Source organism: Carassius auratus, chromosome 10 (assembly GCF_003368295.1).
Source record: "Carassius auratus strain Wakin chromosome 10, ASM336829v1, whole genome shotgun sequence".
Lineage (NCBI taxonomy): Eukaryota > Metazoa > Chordata > Actinopteri > Cypriniformes > Cyprinidae > Carassius > Carassius auratus.
Window position 1 is genome coordinate 4,374,884 of NC_039252.1, and position 16,391 is coordinate 4,391,274.

Genomic DNA, 16,391 nt, shown 5'->3' on the forward strand with positions numbered 1-16,391 from the left:
TTTATTGCAAATAATATGTTTTATTAGACCAAATAAATAAATAAAAGTGCATTAGCTGATAACAGTTGTGGTAATGGCTGGAGTAATCGGAGCCTACAGGAAAGAGAAAGAGTCATAAGATTAAATTATGAATTAAATGTAAGAAAAAAATTCTTAATTCTTTACAAAATGATTTTATCATCATTCCCAAGATCTATGACCATATTTTCCATGTGGAACACAAAAGGAGAGGTTTAGCAGAATGTCCAGGCTGCTCCTTTCCATACAATGAAATTTGTAGGAAAATAAAAAGATAAATGTTCCACACTTTTTGATAAATGGATTAGGCTATTATAGAAGTAAAAAAAAAAAAAAAAAAAAAAAAATATATATATATATATATATATATAATAATTTTTTTTTTTTTGGGAAAAAGAGAGATCAAAAAATGTATATTTACAAATTTAACTCGCAAATCTTACCCTATTTTTTTGTGAATGTTTATTTCTTTTGTACATTTCTCATTTATTTGTGGAGCAAAATCTATTTATCAGGAATTAAACAAAAAGAAAACTATTCTAATCCCATACAATTTACTGTCATTGCACTTTATGCAAAACAGCGGTGTAAACATTCTCTTTCTGTTCTCCAAAAGATTGTCATACATATAAATATACACACACGTTACTAGTAAAAGATTATAGGAACCTCATCGTACCTCATCAGGATCGTACAACTCATTAGCAAAGTTTTGAGAGTAGGTTGTGCACTCTTCCACTTCAGTCACAAGTGTTTGTTTTTCTGTGGCCTCTTCCCTCGATGCTTGTGCCCTTCTGCAAATATAATGGGGGGGGGGGGGGGTGAAATGCAGTTAGCATCTACCCATAAGTGCAGAGTAAGTGAAGCTATGATTTACAGAATGAACAGTAGAGTTGCTGTATACAGTATTAAGCAGAGTATGTACAGAATTTAAATAGAAATACAATGTAGGATTACATATCCACTATGAACCGCAGCAACGTAAGACAGTGGTAATAAATACAGTTGGTTGAGTGTACAATAGTATTGTTAATGTATTCTATGCAAAACAACAGTAGTGCAATTATATTTTTATAAAAATAATGTACTGTGCTTTAGACAGTTTACAATGTAATAGCTTGAACAATGTGCAGTGAGTAGTGCATTACATGTTTATATATATATATATATATATATAGAATACAAGTATGTGCTTAATAAAAATCCAGATCTATTATAATTAAGAAATGATGCACCTCCTCTTGAGGATGACGGCGGCTATCAGAGCCCCTCCGAAGAGAAAGGTGAGTGTGATGGCGAGCGCGGTGCTGCTGGAGGAGGCGTTCTGACACAGATCCCCGCTGTATCCCTCCTCACACTCACACACCGCCTCACCCTCCACACTCACACACGTCCCGTGACCGCTGCAGCGCTCCGCCTCACACGACTCACTGCCAACAGCAGAGTCCAGAGCAGGCAGACGGGCCGCTCCAGGTTTGATTCTCACACTGCCACCTGTCAACAAGCAGCACGTTACGGAGGAGTTCAAACAGCCGAGAAAAACACCGCAATAATCCACACGTCACGTCTTGTGAAGTGAAAAGCTGCCTAAGAAACAAATCCATCATGAAGATGTTTTCGACTTCAAATCTCCATCCGATATACTTCCTCCGGTGAGAAATTCATCTGGTCTCAAACAGGTGAGGAATATGCACAGTTTACAAGCCAAAACATTCCTAAACCGCTCTAAACATATATGTGGAAGGACAACAGGGGATGGAGGTTTCCACTGAAGGAAGCAGTGTTGTATGTACGTTTACATTTTGTTTGAACATACATGTGTTAGCCGTGTACAAACCTGCTCCTTGCTTTTTTTTTTTTATCCCAATAAATCATAAGCAATGACGAGCCGATCACAGAATCTGTAAAAATGACATCACATTTTACTAGCCCCGCCCCCAACTGTTAACAGACACTGCTGTATTAGCAGAAAAAAAGGTTACAGCATATAAAAGCAGAATCCTAGGAAGAAATGTGTTAAATCTACAGAAGTTATTCAGTCCAGAGCAGTGAGGGATTCTGGGGGACCTGATATAACATCTTGGCATAATGATGGATTTGTTTTGTTTTTTTACAATCACTCAGCTTTTTGCTTCATAAGTCGTTGATGGACTGGAGTGCTTTGGATTGCATGTGGATTATGGTGATGTTTTTATCAGATGTTCAGATGCTCATTCTGACGGCACCCATTCACAGCAGAGGATCTATTGGTGAGCAAGACATGTAATGCCATGTACATTTCTCCAGATTTGATGAAGAAACAAACTCCTCTACATCTTGGATGACCTGAGAGGGAAGTACGTTTTCAGCATTTTCTTTATTTTTTTGGTGAACTGTTCCTTTAAGACACAAAAGGATCTGCTGGTCAGATAACATTAAAAAAAAAAATTCTCCTTTCTCCTAGCAATGCCCAAGAAACCATCTAGAACACCTTTGCAACCAATAAGAACGCTCAAGCATCGCTTACTGGCTATGTACTAACAACTGCCTAGCAATTACTCAGGACACATTAACACTGTTGCAGTGAGTCTTTAAACTAATCTATAATATTGCAAAATAGAAATCTGAGAACGACAGTTGTGCAGAAGAATGAAGAATCACTCACACTCCTCATCCGAGCCGTCCTGGCAGTCCGGGATCTGGTCACAGAACTTGGCCAGAGCGATGCACTTGAGGCCGTCTCTGCATGCTTTACTGCCCATGGGACACTTGAGGTTGGAAACACATTTGGTTTTGTTGACAGAGAGGTAGTCCTGTGCGCAGCGACACGAGCGTCCACCTGGATACGCCAGACACAGGTGACTGCAGCCCCCGTTGTTTTCAGAACAGACATTGGTCCCTGGTCAGGAAGAGGAAACCACTGTTATTCTCCCTTGTTCAGTTCACTCAGTCTAAAGACCGGTTGCATCTCTGTGACAAACACACTGTGAAACATGGGGATTTTTTTTTCTTTTTTTAAAATTTTATATCATACTGAATGAATATATATGAAATATATAAACAAATAATATTTGCTTGTTATTTTATTAATTTTTTTTATCTTATTCATAAATATAAAATAAGTTAAATAGAAATAATAAAAAAACATGCATACAAAAATAAGTAATAGAATATGATAAAAATAAACACATGCATAGTTAAATTAGATCAAATTACAAGTAAAAGAAAATAGTTACAAACAAATGACTAAAAGGTTCAAATAAAAGGTTGAGAGAAAAACAAAAAACAAATACTGTATATTAAATAAAAATGTATATATTTTATAAAAAAATTAACCAAATACAAAAGATTAAAATAAGATCAAATGAATGATATAGATAAACAAAACCTACAAAAAAAGGAATAAACTATAAAAATACAATACATAAAAGCGAGAGAGATAATAAACAAAAATTGTATATAGAAAATTTACATAGAATTATTTTTATTTTTATTTAAAGATAAAAGAAACAAGTAAAAAAATTATAATAATCAGATTAACATTTAAATATTTTAATTCAATTATGTACCTATACCTTTTGTCAGACCAATGAATTTGTTAATAATAGTAATAATAATAATTCTGCAATCACTTTGGTTTATTCATCAGACTGGAAAGGTAAGGCCAAATCAAACACACAGTGGGAAACAGTACTAGGTGCAGTGTACTTTGTGTAGGGTGCATTTTGGTAAATGTATTCGGTGATCTGGGCATTTCAAATATACAGGACATTCATGCACCAAAAACAACACTCATACTACCGTATTTCCGGACTATAAGTCACACTTTTCTTTTTTTCATAGTTTGGCTGGTCCTGCGACTTATAGTCAGGTGCGACTAATTTATCAATATTAATTTGACATGAACCGAGAGAAATGAACCAAGAGAAAACATTACCGTCTCCAGCCATGAGAGGGCGCTCTATGCTGCTCAGTGCTCCTGTAGTCTACACTGAACACAGAGCGCCCTCTGGCGGCTGGAGACGGTAATGTTTTCTCTTGGTTCTTGGTTCTAAATAAATGCGACTTATAGTCCAGTGCAACTTATGTTATTTTCCTCATGACGTATTTTTGGACTGATGCGACTTATACTCGGGTGCGACTGATAGTCAGAAAAATACGGTACATACTGTACAAAACACAGCAGTAAGAGTCAAGCTGAGGAGCGGCGAGTGAGTCTGTGCTGCACGGCTTCCCTCCACACACACACAAACACACACACACACACACACACACACACACCTTTCTGACTGGACCTGCTGTAGGCCTTCAGCTCAATGACATTAGCCTTCACCTCAAACCACATGTGTTTGGGCTGGAAACCATCCGTGTACCACACTTGAGCAGTACCTAGCAAAGATGAAGATCAAGTTTTAACTGATATAATAATTTAAGGTTGAAAGACAGGAAGTCGATGGCTTCATGCCATCTAGCGGTTCTACACAAAACATCATTCAGTGGAAACTAGCTTTCTGGAGGTCTGAGATGGTTACCGTTGTCCAGAGTGATCCAGAAGAAGATGTTCTCAACACGAGCAAAAGACAGAATGAAGGGGGATCCGGTGCTGTACTCCTTATAATCAGAGCCGTCCATGTTAACAGAGCTAATCATTTCATTCCCTTGGATAAAAGAAAGAAAAAAAATAAATCAGTTAGAAATAGAATTATAGATTGGCTTGGAAGAGATCATTTTCACAACATTAGATAAGACATTAGATGTTCAACACACAAAAACTTTATCAAAAAAAAAGCAAAAACGATTAGTTTACAAGTAAGAGATAGCCTGATTTAACAAAGCTAGCTAAAGACCAAATATTAGTTTGTAGTCCTAGATCAACTTTCTCAGATGCCAATAAACCGTATTAGTGTTTTTAATATTAATGATAATATTCATAAATGTGTATTTTTCAAGAAACAAAAACAGTTTTCCTAATAATACATTTTTATTTTTCAAATTAAATGCATTTTTTACAATAAATAAAAATACTACTACAAGTGTATTTCCCCAAATAAATGAATAAATGTACAAAATATAACATAAAATGTATTAGTGCTTTTATAAGAATAATTATTATTTCAAATAAATTAAATTGTATTTTATAATAAGAATAATAATATAAATAAAAACAAATATAGAAGAGATAGATAGATATATATATATATATATATATATATATATATATATATATATATATATATATATATATATATATATATATATATATATATATATATATATACACACACATACATACATATATACACACACATATACACACACACACACACACATGTTTTAAATTTTTATATCATATATAATATAGATTATACTAGTACTAATAAGTGTTCTTGTTTTCTTAAAGTGTATAAAATTATATATTTTTATTTTAATATTGGGACATCAATCTGTACCCAAATGTGGAAAGTGTAATTAAATGTTTGTTTTTAACGCACCAACATCTGCCCAATACAGCGTTGTTCCCTTCTCAGAAAAGGCGAGTGAAGCAGGCATCTTTGCTTTGCTCCACAGCAGCGTGCGATTGTTCCCGTCCATGTGAGCGCAGTCCACCTGGGGCAGAGTTTGGGCTGCCCTCCGTCCCACTGCGGTGAAGCACAGGCGGCCCGTGGGAGGGTGCAGGGCGATGGAGACCGTTCCCTCCAGCTCAGCTTGCAGCACCAGGCTGGTGTATTTCCCTCCGGGGGACGTGACGTACAGCTGGGGGCTCTTGACGCTGCTCCAGTAGAGGTTTCGTGTGACCCAGTCCACAGCCAGAGCGGTCAGCAGGTCTCCTTTGAGCTGAAGCAAGTGACCGATGGGTGTGAACCCAGAGCTGCTGAGTTTGAGCTGAGCTACAGATCCTCGTCCGGCGTCAGCTACAGAGACGGTGCGGTCCTTGAGGAGCAGATCGAAGTCTGAAGCTTGATTCACGGCCGGCAGAGTCAGAGCACGGTGCTCCGGCCACGTCTTCAGCCCCAATCCTGCCTGGAGGCTCTTAGTGAAGATCTGAGCGGGGGACAACGGCTTATCATTGAGGGGTTAGGAAAACTGAAGCTTAATCGATGGAAAATATTTTTTTTATAAAATAAGCTTTTGAATAATTGTTCACACATTATACATTTTTACAGATTGGCCCAACTTCCATTCCAGGTGACTTAATGTAACCCATTTAATTTCTTATTTTTCTGAAATAAAAATAAAAATAAAAAATAAATAATAATTATATATATATATATATAAATTTACAAATAAATAAAAAACAATCCTGTATAAATTAGAACTCCACTTTGTAGTGAACATGACTTTTTGAAATCATTTTAAAATCTATTTAACCATTTTATTTTAGGAATTTATTCAAAGAAATTAATTTAATTTTTTTCTTCAATAATTTAATTTGATAATTTTATAACAATTATATTATAAATAATTTAGAAGTAGTTTATAATATATATATTATATATATATATATATATATATATATATATATTATATATATATATATATATATATATAATATATATATTATATATATATATATATATATATATATATATATATATATATATATATATATATATATATATATATATATTACACACACCCACACACACACACACACATATACATATATATACACACACACACACATATACATACATAATACAATTATAAATGACACAAAAGAAAATTAAATTCTATACTATTACAAATGATTACATTTGACTATGAATAAATGTAATTAGATATAAATTAATGCAATTAACTTTTTACATTATACATACCTTTATAAACAAAATGATTACATTTGCAATTAAAAATAATTCAAATTGCACATTACTGTAATTATAGTGTAATAAACTGAATTATAATTTAATTAGATCATAGTTCATTGTTAGTTACCAATTTATAAATAAACAATTTTGGCTTTTGGTTAACTAGGTAATGTCAGCCAGAAAGGATGGAATATAAAATGAATTAAATATTCCACATAATTGATCAATTATGCACAGCAAGACTAGGAATGTGCATACAAGTAAATAAGGTCAATTTAGATTTCATGTTGAATTTAAAACCATCAAATACTTAAGAATATAATGCAGTGTGATGCCAAAGGTTTTACTCTGTAATCAGGAAAAGCCATTAAATGTTAGTTCTGGAGTGGAGCACCTGTGTAATCATGGTCGGAGACAGCAGCATAAGGAAAGAGGAGGAGGAGTCCACAGGTGTGGTGCAGGTGAAGCCGTCCGAGGCTAAGAGAAGCCCCGCCGGACAGCGACAGACCGCCCTGGGCCCCGGAGCCAGCAGACACACGTGAGAGCACCGGAGCGCCTCACACGGGCCGGACACATTGGGCTGCAAGAGCGCGTGCACAACCTAGAACAGGACGGGACGGGGAAACGATCAGGAACAGCAGATGTAGAAGACGACTGCGACGACATTCAGTAACGTGTACAGCATGTGTCCTCACTTTGAGGTCGAAGGGCTGTCCGGGTCTCTTGAGAAGAACTTTGCGGTTCTTGCCCGTCAGTTTATTGGCCCCTTGAACAGATCGTCTGTGCGTGTCGGACCAGTAGACCATGTCATTAAACACCGCCACAGAGAACAGACTGGGCATCTCCGACAGCTGCAGCAACTGAAAACACAAATGATTCAAAAACATAAATCGATCCATTTATTGTTTGTGCCCTCTTGTCGCATTCTGTATTACCTTTATGTTTTCTCCATCCAGCGTCGCCGAGCCTATACACCGGAGCTTCTCGTCAGTCCAGTATAGTCTGTCAGTCAGTGTGTCCACCGTCACGCTGACCGGCCGCTCCAGACCGCGGCTGACCACCACCTTCCTGTCTGAGCCGTCCATGCCCGAGCGCTCGATCTGTGCCTGACCTCCGATCTCGGACCAGAACATTACCCTGCAGACAGCATCAGGAAACATTCATCTGCATCCGTACACTGAGACTCTAAACTCCTGTAAGAGGGGCTTCTTACCCCTTCTGAGGCAGCAGCACAAGCGAGCGAGGCTGATGCAAATCCTCTTCCACAACGATTACGTAGTTTTGCGCCTTTACAATACTGCTGGTCAATCTCACAGCTAGAATCTGCCCAGCAACACCGTCCACCCAGTAAAGGTTCCTTCCCATCCAGTCGACCGCAATGGAGTCTGACTTCACTCCTGAACGTGCAACATTTGGTTAGAGCAGGGATTTCCAAACATTTTTTTCTGGTAAGCCGAAGACTTTCTAAAATATATTTCCATAATTAGCATTTTTATTTTTAACCTATATTCCAAAACAACTTCCAAAATGCATTTAACATCAAGCAAATGTTACTTCTAATTGAGGCCATACTTCACTCCACAATAAACCACCTTTACACTAATAAAAAAAAAAAAAAAAAAAAAAAAAACCCCACACACACACACACACACACACACAGCGTAATATAAAATAATTGTATCTACGTTTATTTCTTTATGTATTTTTACCTTTGACGATCGTTCCAGTGTTGTCCTTTTCTCTGTGAAAGGCGTATTTGATGCTCTGGTCCTCCAGACTGACCCAGTACACCCTCTGCTCTCTCCGGTCGTAGTCCAGAGAGAAGATGGCCATCCGTCCCGGTGCGATGAGGGCTTGAATACTGGAGCTTCGCAGACCCACATTTAACAGCTCATACTGTTCAGAGATCAAAAGACTGGGTTCCTCTGCACACAGAAAACATGACTTAAATCATAAGAACAATAATATTAAGAGAGAAGAATAATAGTCAGAATATAAATACTATTGGATTGCAAGTAGATACGGTTTATGTACATTTTCAGCATCTCCTGTGTGCATCACCCATGTGTGCAGTTATTTTAATTCATTTTAAATATATTATTGTAACATTTCAGGTGAGACCATCCCTTAAAAAAGGCAAGCAAGTGTAATTGTGGTTGGTCACTTTCAAAAAAAGAAAAAAAAGTTACTGTACTTCCTGGTAATACTTGACTAGAAACAGCAGCAAAGTGAATGAGATGTTGCAGTGATAATCAAAAGTTTGGCTATGCTAGGCTAGCTAGCTGCTTTAGACTGATACCTGCAGTCTTGCAGCTGTGCCCGTCCGGCTCCAGTATAAACTCAGGGTGGCACTGGCACAGGTAGGAGCCCAGTGTGTTGAGGCACTTGTGACTGCAGGCAGCAGGCTGAATCTCTTTACATTCATCTATGTCATCGCAGGTTAAACCGTCAGACTGAAGCCTGAAACCAGTCTTACAGCCACATCTCTGGAAACACAAGAGGATGTTTTAACACACAGTTTTTTTGCGTTCCACTAAATCTTGCAAATTAAGGTTATAATAAAGCAATAAGTGAATGTTTAACTGCTCCGTGTGGAGTGTTGATGCAGTAGTGCTGGCATGATGGGCGGCTGGGACTGGAGCAGTTGTTCTTCAGACACCCCACACCCTCATCAGAGCCGTCTGCACAGTCAGACGCCCCGTTACACACCAGATCTGGCTCCACACACTCCCCACTTCCACACTGGAACAAGTGTGTCGGGCATTTCACTTGACCACCTACAAAACAAGCACATTAGTATTATTGAACAGATTCTAATACGGAGTTTAGAGCGGATTTCAGATGCCCACTCACATCCAGATTCATCACTCTCATCTTTACAGTCCTTTACGCCGTCACACCTCCATGTCATCGCAATGCATTGAGTTTTAGATGCACACGACCACTGGAACTCTCCACACTTCTGTGCAGTCACCTCGCAGTTCTACACAGGGAGAGAAGAGGGTGTATGGGGCAGACGGATACCTTGCAATCATGTGTAACCTTCGGAAAACATGTCTTCTTAGGACTACTTTGTTTGAAATACACTTGTTTTAGAGAAACTGCATTAAAAAAAAAAAAAACGCTACTAATTAACACAAACACCACCAAACAATACTCCACAGGCACCAAGCAAAACACCAATAACGAATCACAAACACCAAACAAAAATACCACAAACAAACCATTACACTGCAAAAACAATATACAAAAACACCACAAACACAACCCAAAAAAAGAAACACTAAAACACAAATCTCACATATGAAACAATGGCAAAAAAAAACAACAACAACAAAAGCAGTAGGTTCTCGTAGATGGATCAGTGTGGTTCCTCACCCTCTCATCAAACCCATCACTGCAGTCCTGGTCTCCGTCACAGAGCCATTCTTTCAGCAGACACTCGTGTGTATGGGGGCAGCGCTGCTCCATGGGACAGTGTGGGGGCTGAGGACAGCCCTTCTCATCCGAGTGATCACGACAGTCAGCGTGCCCATCACAGCGGAGAGCCAGCGCCACACACTGACCGTTACTGCACTGGAACCGCTCTCCAGAACAGGGCTCTACAACTGCAGGACGAACAAAGCCCATGTGTGAGTACAACAGTCCAAGCTGAACGAAGTATTAAAAAGATGACAATGTCCGATCTATTGATTCGAACCAGATGATTTCAATTTAAAAAGGTACACTTTAACCATCTCATCACCAGTGACAACAACAAGCCTTTTATCAGAGCAGACACCACTGACTGCAATGACTAACAACTGTAACATTTGAAAGGATACTATGACAAAGCTATTGCTTTCTTTATTCAAACTGATTTTTCTTTTTCATGAATATATGGTTCATCTGAAGAATGAAAGCAGTGTCATACAACTGGAAAATCATGAGATATATCATCGTTAATCGACACTAGGGTGTGACGATACACTTGGCTCACGAGAGGAGACAAAATACAGATACTTGGTTCACTAGAACATGACATAACTGTTTAAATGACAATATTTGTCTCTTAATTACAAAAAGTAAAACAATGCAGAAATATTTTAATCTAGGGCTGTACAATGATTATTTCGGTAATCCAGTAATCTACTGATTATTTTGACGACTGAGTAATCAGGTCTTTTTCTGTAACAAAAAAAAGTGAAACCAGGCTTCAGTATAACTATTTATATATAAACTAACAATGAAGGAATAATAACTGACTGAAAATATCAAAACCAAGAAATTACATGATTGCACTGAATACTGTTAAAATACATTATGTTATTTGCGCGCATATAAATATATAATAAATAAATAAAATATGAACAAATAACTTAAAGGGGGGGTACAATGGTGTTTCGTGTATTCAGAGTTGTTCACAGTGTTAAAGAGATGGATTGTCATGCTAAACAGTTATATGCTAAAAAAAATAATTTAGAAGAATGACAATTTCTGTACTGAGAATCTTACTTCAGGGTTGGTACAAGTTTCGGCAGTTTTTTTTTCGATCGTGGATCTAATGACGTAGACGAGAACAGTCCTTATATGAGCATTTCTCCCAGAAAAGCACGCCCGCGCACACGTTAACCAGAGGAGAGTGATACTGCGCACATCAACGTGCTTCAAAATCGTCAGCAGCGCTGCATGGGATTTGTTCGAGAATGCCTCCAAATAAGTGCATTTTTGGATGTGAGGGAAAGTTTAAGTGTTCAGCTTCCCAAAGAACCTGATACATGAACCACTGCTGCCCGGAAAAACAAACTGCATCCACTGAGCGCATCATGTGCGTTTGTGTGTTCTGGTCATTTGAGTGACAAATGTTTTATAAACAAGGCCAAAGTCAACGCTGGATTTGCACATCGTTTGCTATTAAAACATGGAGCCGTCCCCGTGTAAGTACAATTGCATCAGATTTTTGTCTTTTGTTGGAAATCAGCACATAAGTGAATATATGTTAATGGAAACAACACCAAACATCAGTGTTATAGCTCCGCCCACCGCATGCCTCCAGGAGCTCGGCTTCTTCCAGAAAGAATCGAAAAGCTGTATTTTTCTTTTACAAATATGATAAAACTAGACTTTTTGGATATATGAAGGATGCAGTACTACTCTATAGGTACTCAAGATTAACACAAGATTAGGTGAAACTATGTTATGTACCCTTTAAGTACATTATGCATTAAAACATCTGCAGAGGGCGCCAACGGCCTGGTGACGTTTCACCTTACAGCACGATTAAACAAAATATTTACATCCATCTAGTTTCAATATTTGGCCACATGCAGAAACTTATTTTGAAATTGTGATGTACAATTCATCGCATATTTAGACATGGGTTGATATATTATCTTGTGTTGGCAAAGGTTTATAAATGTTTTACATTACGAATCTAGTGAGTTAATGCACACCGTTTTTCCAGATAAACGTTAATTCAAATTCACAGCATATACAGAGGAAGAGTTTAGCCCCTTTCACACATACAGTCTTCACTGGTAAAGTTCATGTGTGAACAGGACCATTCATCGGGGCTGCAATTGGATACTATCATGCACGTCTCATGTTTATAAGAGCAAAACATTCTGAATGGCTAGTAAATGTTAGTCTGGTTGAGAGACTGAGTCAAATGTTTTTTCCGCAGCCCTGTGATCTAATACTCATCAACTCTGGGGTCTTTGAGACTGAACCCAGATCCGTATCCATTAACGTGCTACTATAAACACTTCCTGCCATTGACCTACCACAGTTGTCTTCATCAGTGCCATCCGCACAGTCTCTCTCTCCGTCACAGAGGAAGGTCTCAGGAACGCAGCGGGTTTTATTGTCACACGGGTGCCTGCACTCCTCGGAGAGCTTCATGCAGTTGATTTCATCTGATCGGTCCTGACACTGAGGTGTGCCGTCACACACAAGCTTCATGTCTATACACTTCTTGCCGTGAGCGCATTGGAACTGGCCTAGGTGGTTGAATAAATAATATATCTAAAAAAAGTCCAGTTTAATTCCTCATCGAATAAGGATAAATTGTATTTCTACTGTACCTTTTTTACATTTACGCTCACAGTTCCTCTCATCAGACCCATCTTTGCAATCTTTCTCTCCATCACACACATGGCTGTACAGGACACACTCTTTCCCATCACTACAAGGTTTGGATCCCAAGGGACATTTCAGTGGTAATGCAGCACTCGCAGCCACACGACTAGTGTCTGAAGAAAAAAAAGATTGGAAAGGTGCAATTAAACCTATATAGTTCACCAAAAATTGTTATCCTACAACTCATCTCATGTCACTCACTAAAAAAAGTTATAATAATACTACTACTAAAAGATATTTATGCATGCACAGGCACTTACAGCAGATGTTCTCATCTGAACCGTCTCTACAGTCTGGTTTTCGGTCACAGATCTGCTGACTCGTCAGGCAAACACTCTTCTGGTCACAAAGCAAAGCACAGGTGGGGCACTGTTTCTCATCTGAGCCGTCAGCACAGTGTGGATGACCGTCACACACCAGAGCGCTCTCGACACACTTCCGTCTGTCCTTGCACAGAAACTGGCCTGATTGGAGTACAGTGTCATCATTTCAACAATTCAGAATTTACTTAGAAATATAACATTTAAGAAAAGGACAGATTCCATCTGTTACCTAGATCTGGACATGAATATATACAAGACTGCTCATCGGCTCCACTGGGACAGTCCGTCTTTCCATCACACAGCTGGGACGGTGAGATGCATTTGGAGGTTTCATGACAAAATACAGAAGGGCTCAAGCAGACTGGCTGGTCTGTGACAGATGGGCCAGTGATGGGAGCTACAAAAATCATTGAGTGAGTACAGTTAACTTTTTTATTATATATATAACTTTTTTCTGAAATGCATACCAAAAGATAAATAACAGGACACAGATAAATAATTTTCATGTATTGTTTCATCAATATGTGGTTCTTTTTTTCTGAATTCCAAAAGTTTAACATTTACTTAGATCAATTTTACCTGAGCACATTATCAAACCATGCCATTTAACTACAGATAGTGTAAGAGTTTTAGGTGAACCAATGGTTAAATATAGCCACATATCTATGAAATTATGCATAGAGAAACTCGAAAGAATGAACTCAGAAACACAAACATGCGCCCTCTGCACTCTGGGCACTTTTGGGAGGTGTTCATTTGCTCTGCCACAGTACTTTAGGATCGATATTTTCACGTTCTGAAGGCTTCAAGTGCCAGTAAAACCAAGTAAAAATGCATAAGCTTTTCCAAACAGCTGTAATATTCGCTGCATTGCATGAAGGCGTTCTGCGCATGCACAGTGTGAAACACAGGACGCTAGAACAGGAAGAAGCTCCAGCGTATCAACTACCAAAGTCGTCTCTGTTTATCGAGCTTGGCATGAATGTATTTGAGAGTAACTGGGGTAAAACCTTAAGCTTCTTCTGTGTTTTCGTCGCGGCTGTTTTTTACTATCTTGAGAATTCAGAGATCGACAAGACTTTCCTGACCCGAATAATTTGTCACACTGTGCATGCGTGAAATGCGTAAAAAAATTTGACGTAATTAACGACAAACAACTAATTAACGTTAACGCGCTATTTTTGACAGCCCTTATATATATATATATATATATATTTTATAAAATAAACAAATATAAAAACAAATATATATATAATATTGTTATTTTATTTTTATTTTCTTAAACAGAAAAGTTTAAAACTTAAGCTTTGCATTTACTTTCCATAACCAAGAAGTTAAAACACTTACCACAGTTGTGTTCGTCAGTGGCGTCCACGCAGTCTTTCTCTCCGTCACAGAGGAAGCTCTCTGGGATGCAGCGAGTTTTATTATCACACTGATGTTTGCATTCGTGTGAGCGACTGAAACAGTCCAGTTCATCAGAGCGATCCTGACACTGAGGTGTGCCGTCACACACCTGCTTTCTGTCGATACACATCCTCCCATGAGCGCACTGGAACTGATCTACGAGGAAACATCGTCAGTGACACTCGCCTGAGTTACACCAGACAGTTATGTGTTCACTTCATGAGCTTTACCTGCTTTACAGCGATATTCACAGCCGTGTTCATCTGATCCATCTTTACAGTCCATCTCTCCATCACACACATGACTGTACAGCACACACTCACGGCCGTCCTCACAGGGTTTAGAGCCCACACGACACTTTAATGCTGTGGAGACGGTTTCAGGAGCAGTGGTGGGACATCCCGTCTCATCTGAGCCGTCAGTGCAGTGAGAGCGACCGTCACACACCAGATCCCTCGCCACACACTTCCTCCTGTCCGCACACAGGAAGTCACCTATAAGAAAAAAATAAATAGAATTGTGTCTACACATGCTTTAATATAGCCATATTTTGAACAATTAAGGAATTGAACTGAGTACCTGCATTTGGACAATGGTCAAAGCAAAAGGTTTCATCATATCCATCAGGACAGTCTCTCTTCCCATCACAGAGACTGGTGTGAGGGATGCACAGCGACCCGTCACGACACAACACCGCAGGACTCTCACACTTCACCACCTTTGTGGGGTACCCTGAAGACCAAACCAGTAAAATTGATTAATTTCATTAAATGTGTAAAATCAAAAATCACATGTAGCACAGAAGGAACGATTCCCACCGCAGTCAGATTCATCCGTGCCGTCCACACAGTCTTTCTCTCCGTCACACAGGAAGTTTTCTGGGATGCAGCGGGTTTTATTATCACAGCGATGGCTGCAGCTCTTGCTGCGAATGAAGCAGTCCCTCTCATCTGAAAAATCCTGACACTGCGGTTTGCCATCGCACACTAGTTTTGAGTCTATGCATTTCCTCCCATGGGCACACTGAAATTCCCCTGAGGAACAACAATACCACCAAGCCAGAGATTTGAAATCAGTAATAATCAGGACACAGTTTTTACCAAGTCTCTCTTCAAAAATATCATATGAAAGGTATAACTTCTCTGCCACTGTGATACAACTATTGTAAATTAATAAATAAATAAACATTAACATAGTTCGAAAACACATACATATATATATATATATATATATAAAACATACACACGATCTACACGTACATATATACACATACATACAGACAAATACATATGAAAATACAGAAGTACAAATAAAAAACTGCTCAAACAACTAACACTATTATTAACTAAAACATAAATTATCCTTTTGATTATAAAGGGTTTGTCTGTATAAAATGATCTCTGGCTAAACTACCTTCTTTACAATTAAAATCGCAGTCGCGTTCGTCTGATCCATCTTTACAGTCCATCTCTCCATCACACACATGACTGTACAGCACACACTCACGGCCGTCTTCACAGGGTTTAGAGCCCACACGACACTTTAACAGCACAGTGGTTGATGTTTTAGGTGCTGTAGTGGGACATCCCATCTCATCCGAACGGTCAAGGCAGTGAGAACGACCGTCACACACCAGATCCCTCGCCACACACTTCGTCCTGTCTTTACACATGAAATCACCTGGAAGAAAACGTAATTGCGAAGCTGTAAGACAGCAAGAACCTCATCCCAAGCAAAG

At 38.6% G+C, this 16,391-nt stretch overlaps 2 protein-coding genes across 2 annotated transcripts in view; both read right to left on the reverse strand.

Moving 5' to 3' along the window:
- On the reverse strand, window positions 1–15,748 carry LOC113109615 (low-density lipoprotein receptor-related protein 2-like). Its single transcript, XM_026273302.1, has 24 exons — window positions 15,472–15,748; window positions 15,233–15,385; window positions 14,884–15,147; window positions 14,594–14,809; window positions 13,476–13,643; window positions 13,184–13,387; window positions 12,869–13,036; window positions 12,569–12,784; window positions 10,185–10,414; window positions 9,660–9,789; window positions 9,390–9,583; window positions 9,106–9,292; window positions 8,516–8,731; window positions 8,020–8,203; window positions 7,742–7,943; window positions 7,502–7,666; window positions 7,201–7,407; window positions 5,490–6,039; window positions 4,530–4,655; window positions 4,279–4,386; window positions 2,663–2,896; window positions 1,254–1,512; window positions 698–812; window positions 1–93 (listed from the first exon to the last, which is right to left on the reverse strand). Exons 3-24 carry the CDS (start codon window positions 14,936–14,938, stop codon window positions 52–54), a joined length of 4,176 nt encoding a protein of 1,391 aa, XP_026129087.1. The 5' UTR covers window positions 14,939–15,147; window positions 15,233–15,385; window positions 15,472–15,748; the 3' UTR covers window positions 1–51.
- LOC113109438 (low-density lipoprotein receptor-related protein 2-like) overlaps window positions 15,013–16,391 on the reverse strand; it is a 21,674-nt gene continuing 20,295 nt past the window's right edge. Inside the window, exons 31-34 of the mRNA XM_026273007.1 lie at window positions 16,067–16,333; window positions 15,472–15,687; window positions 15,237–15,385; window positions 15,013–15,147 (exon numbers count right to left, since the gene is read on the reverse strand). Coding sequence (XP_026128792.1) covers window positions 15,013–15,147; window positions 15,237–15,385; window positions 15,472–15,687; window positions 16,067–16,333 — 767 coding nt within the window. The remainder of the gene's footprint in view (window positions 15,148–15,236; window positions 15,386–15,471; window positions 15,688–16,066; window positions 16,334–16,391) is intronic.

Coding starts and splice junctions, on each gene's coding strand:
- LOC113109615 (XM_026273302.1), bottom strand. CDS start 14,938: ATGGACTGTAAAGATGGATCAGATGAACACGGCTGTGAATATCGCTGT. Junction 6,040..7,200: donor CTCCGACCATGATTACACAG/GTGCTCCACTCC, acceptor TCCCCCGCTCAG/ATCTTCACTAAGAGCCTCCA. Junction 4,656..5,489: donor GCTGTATTGGGCAGATGTTG/GTGCGTTAAAAA, acceptor CTTTTATCCAAG/GGAATGAAATGATTAGCTCT.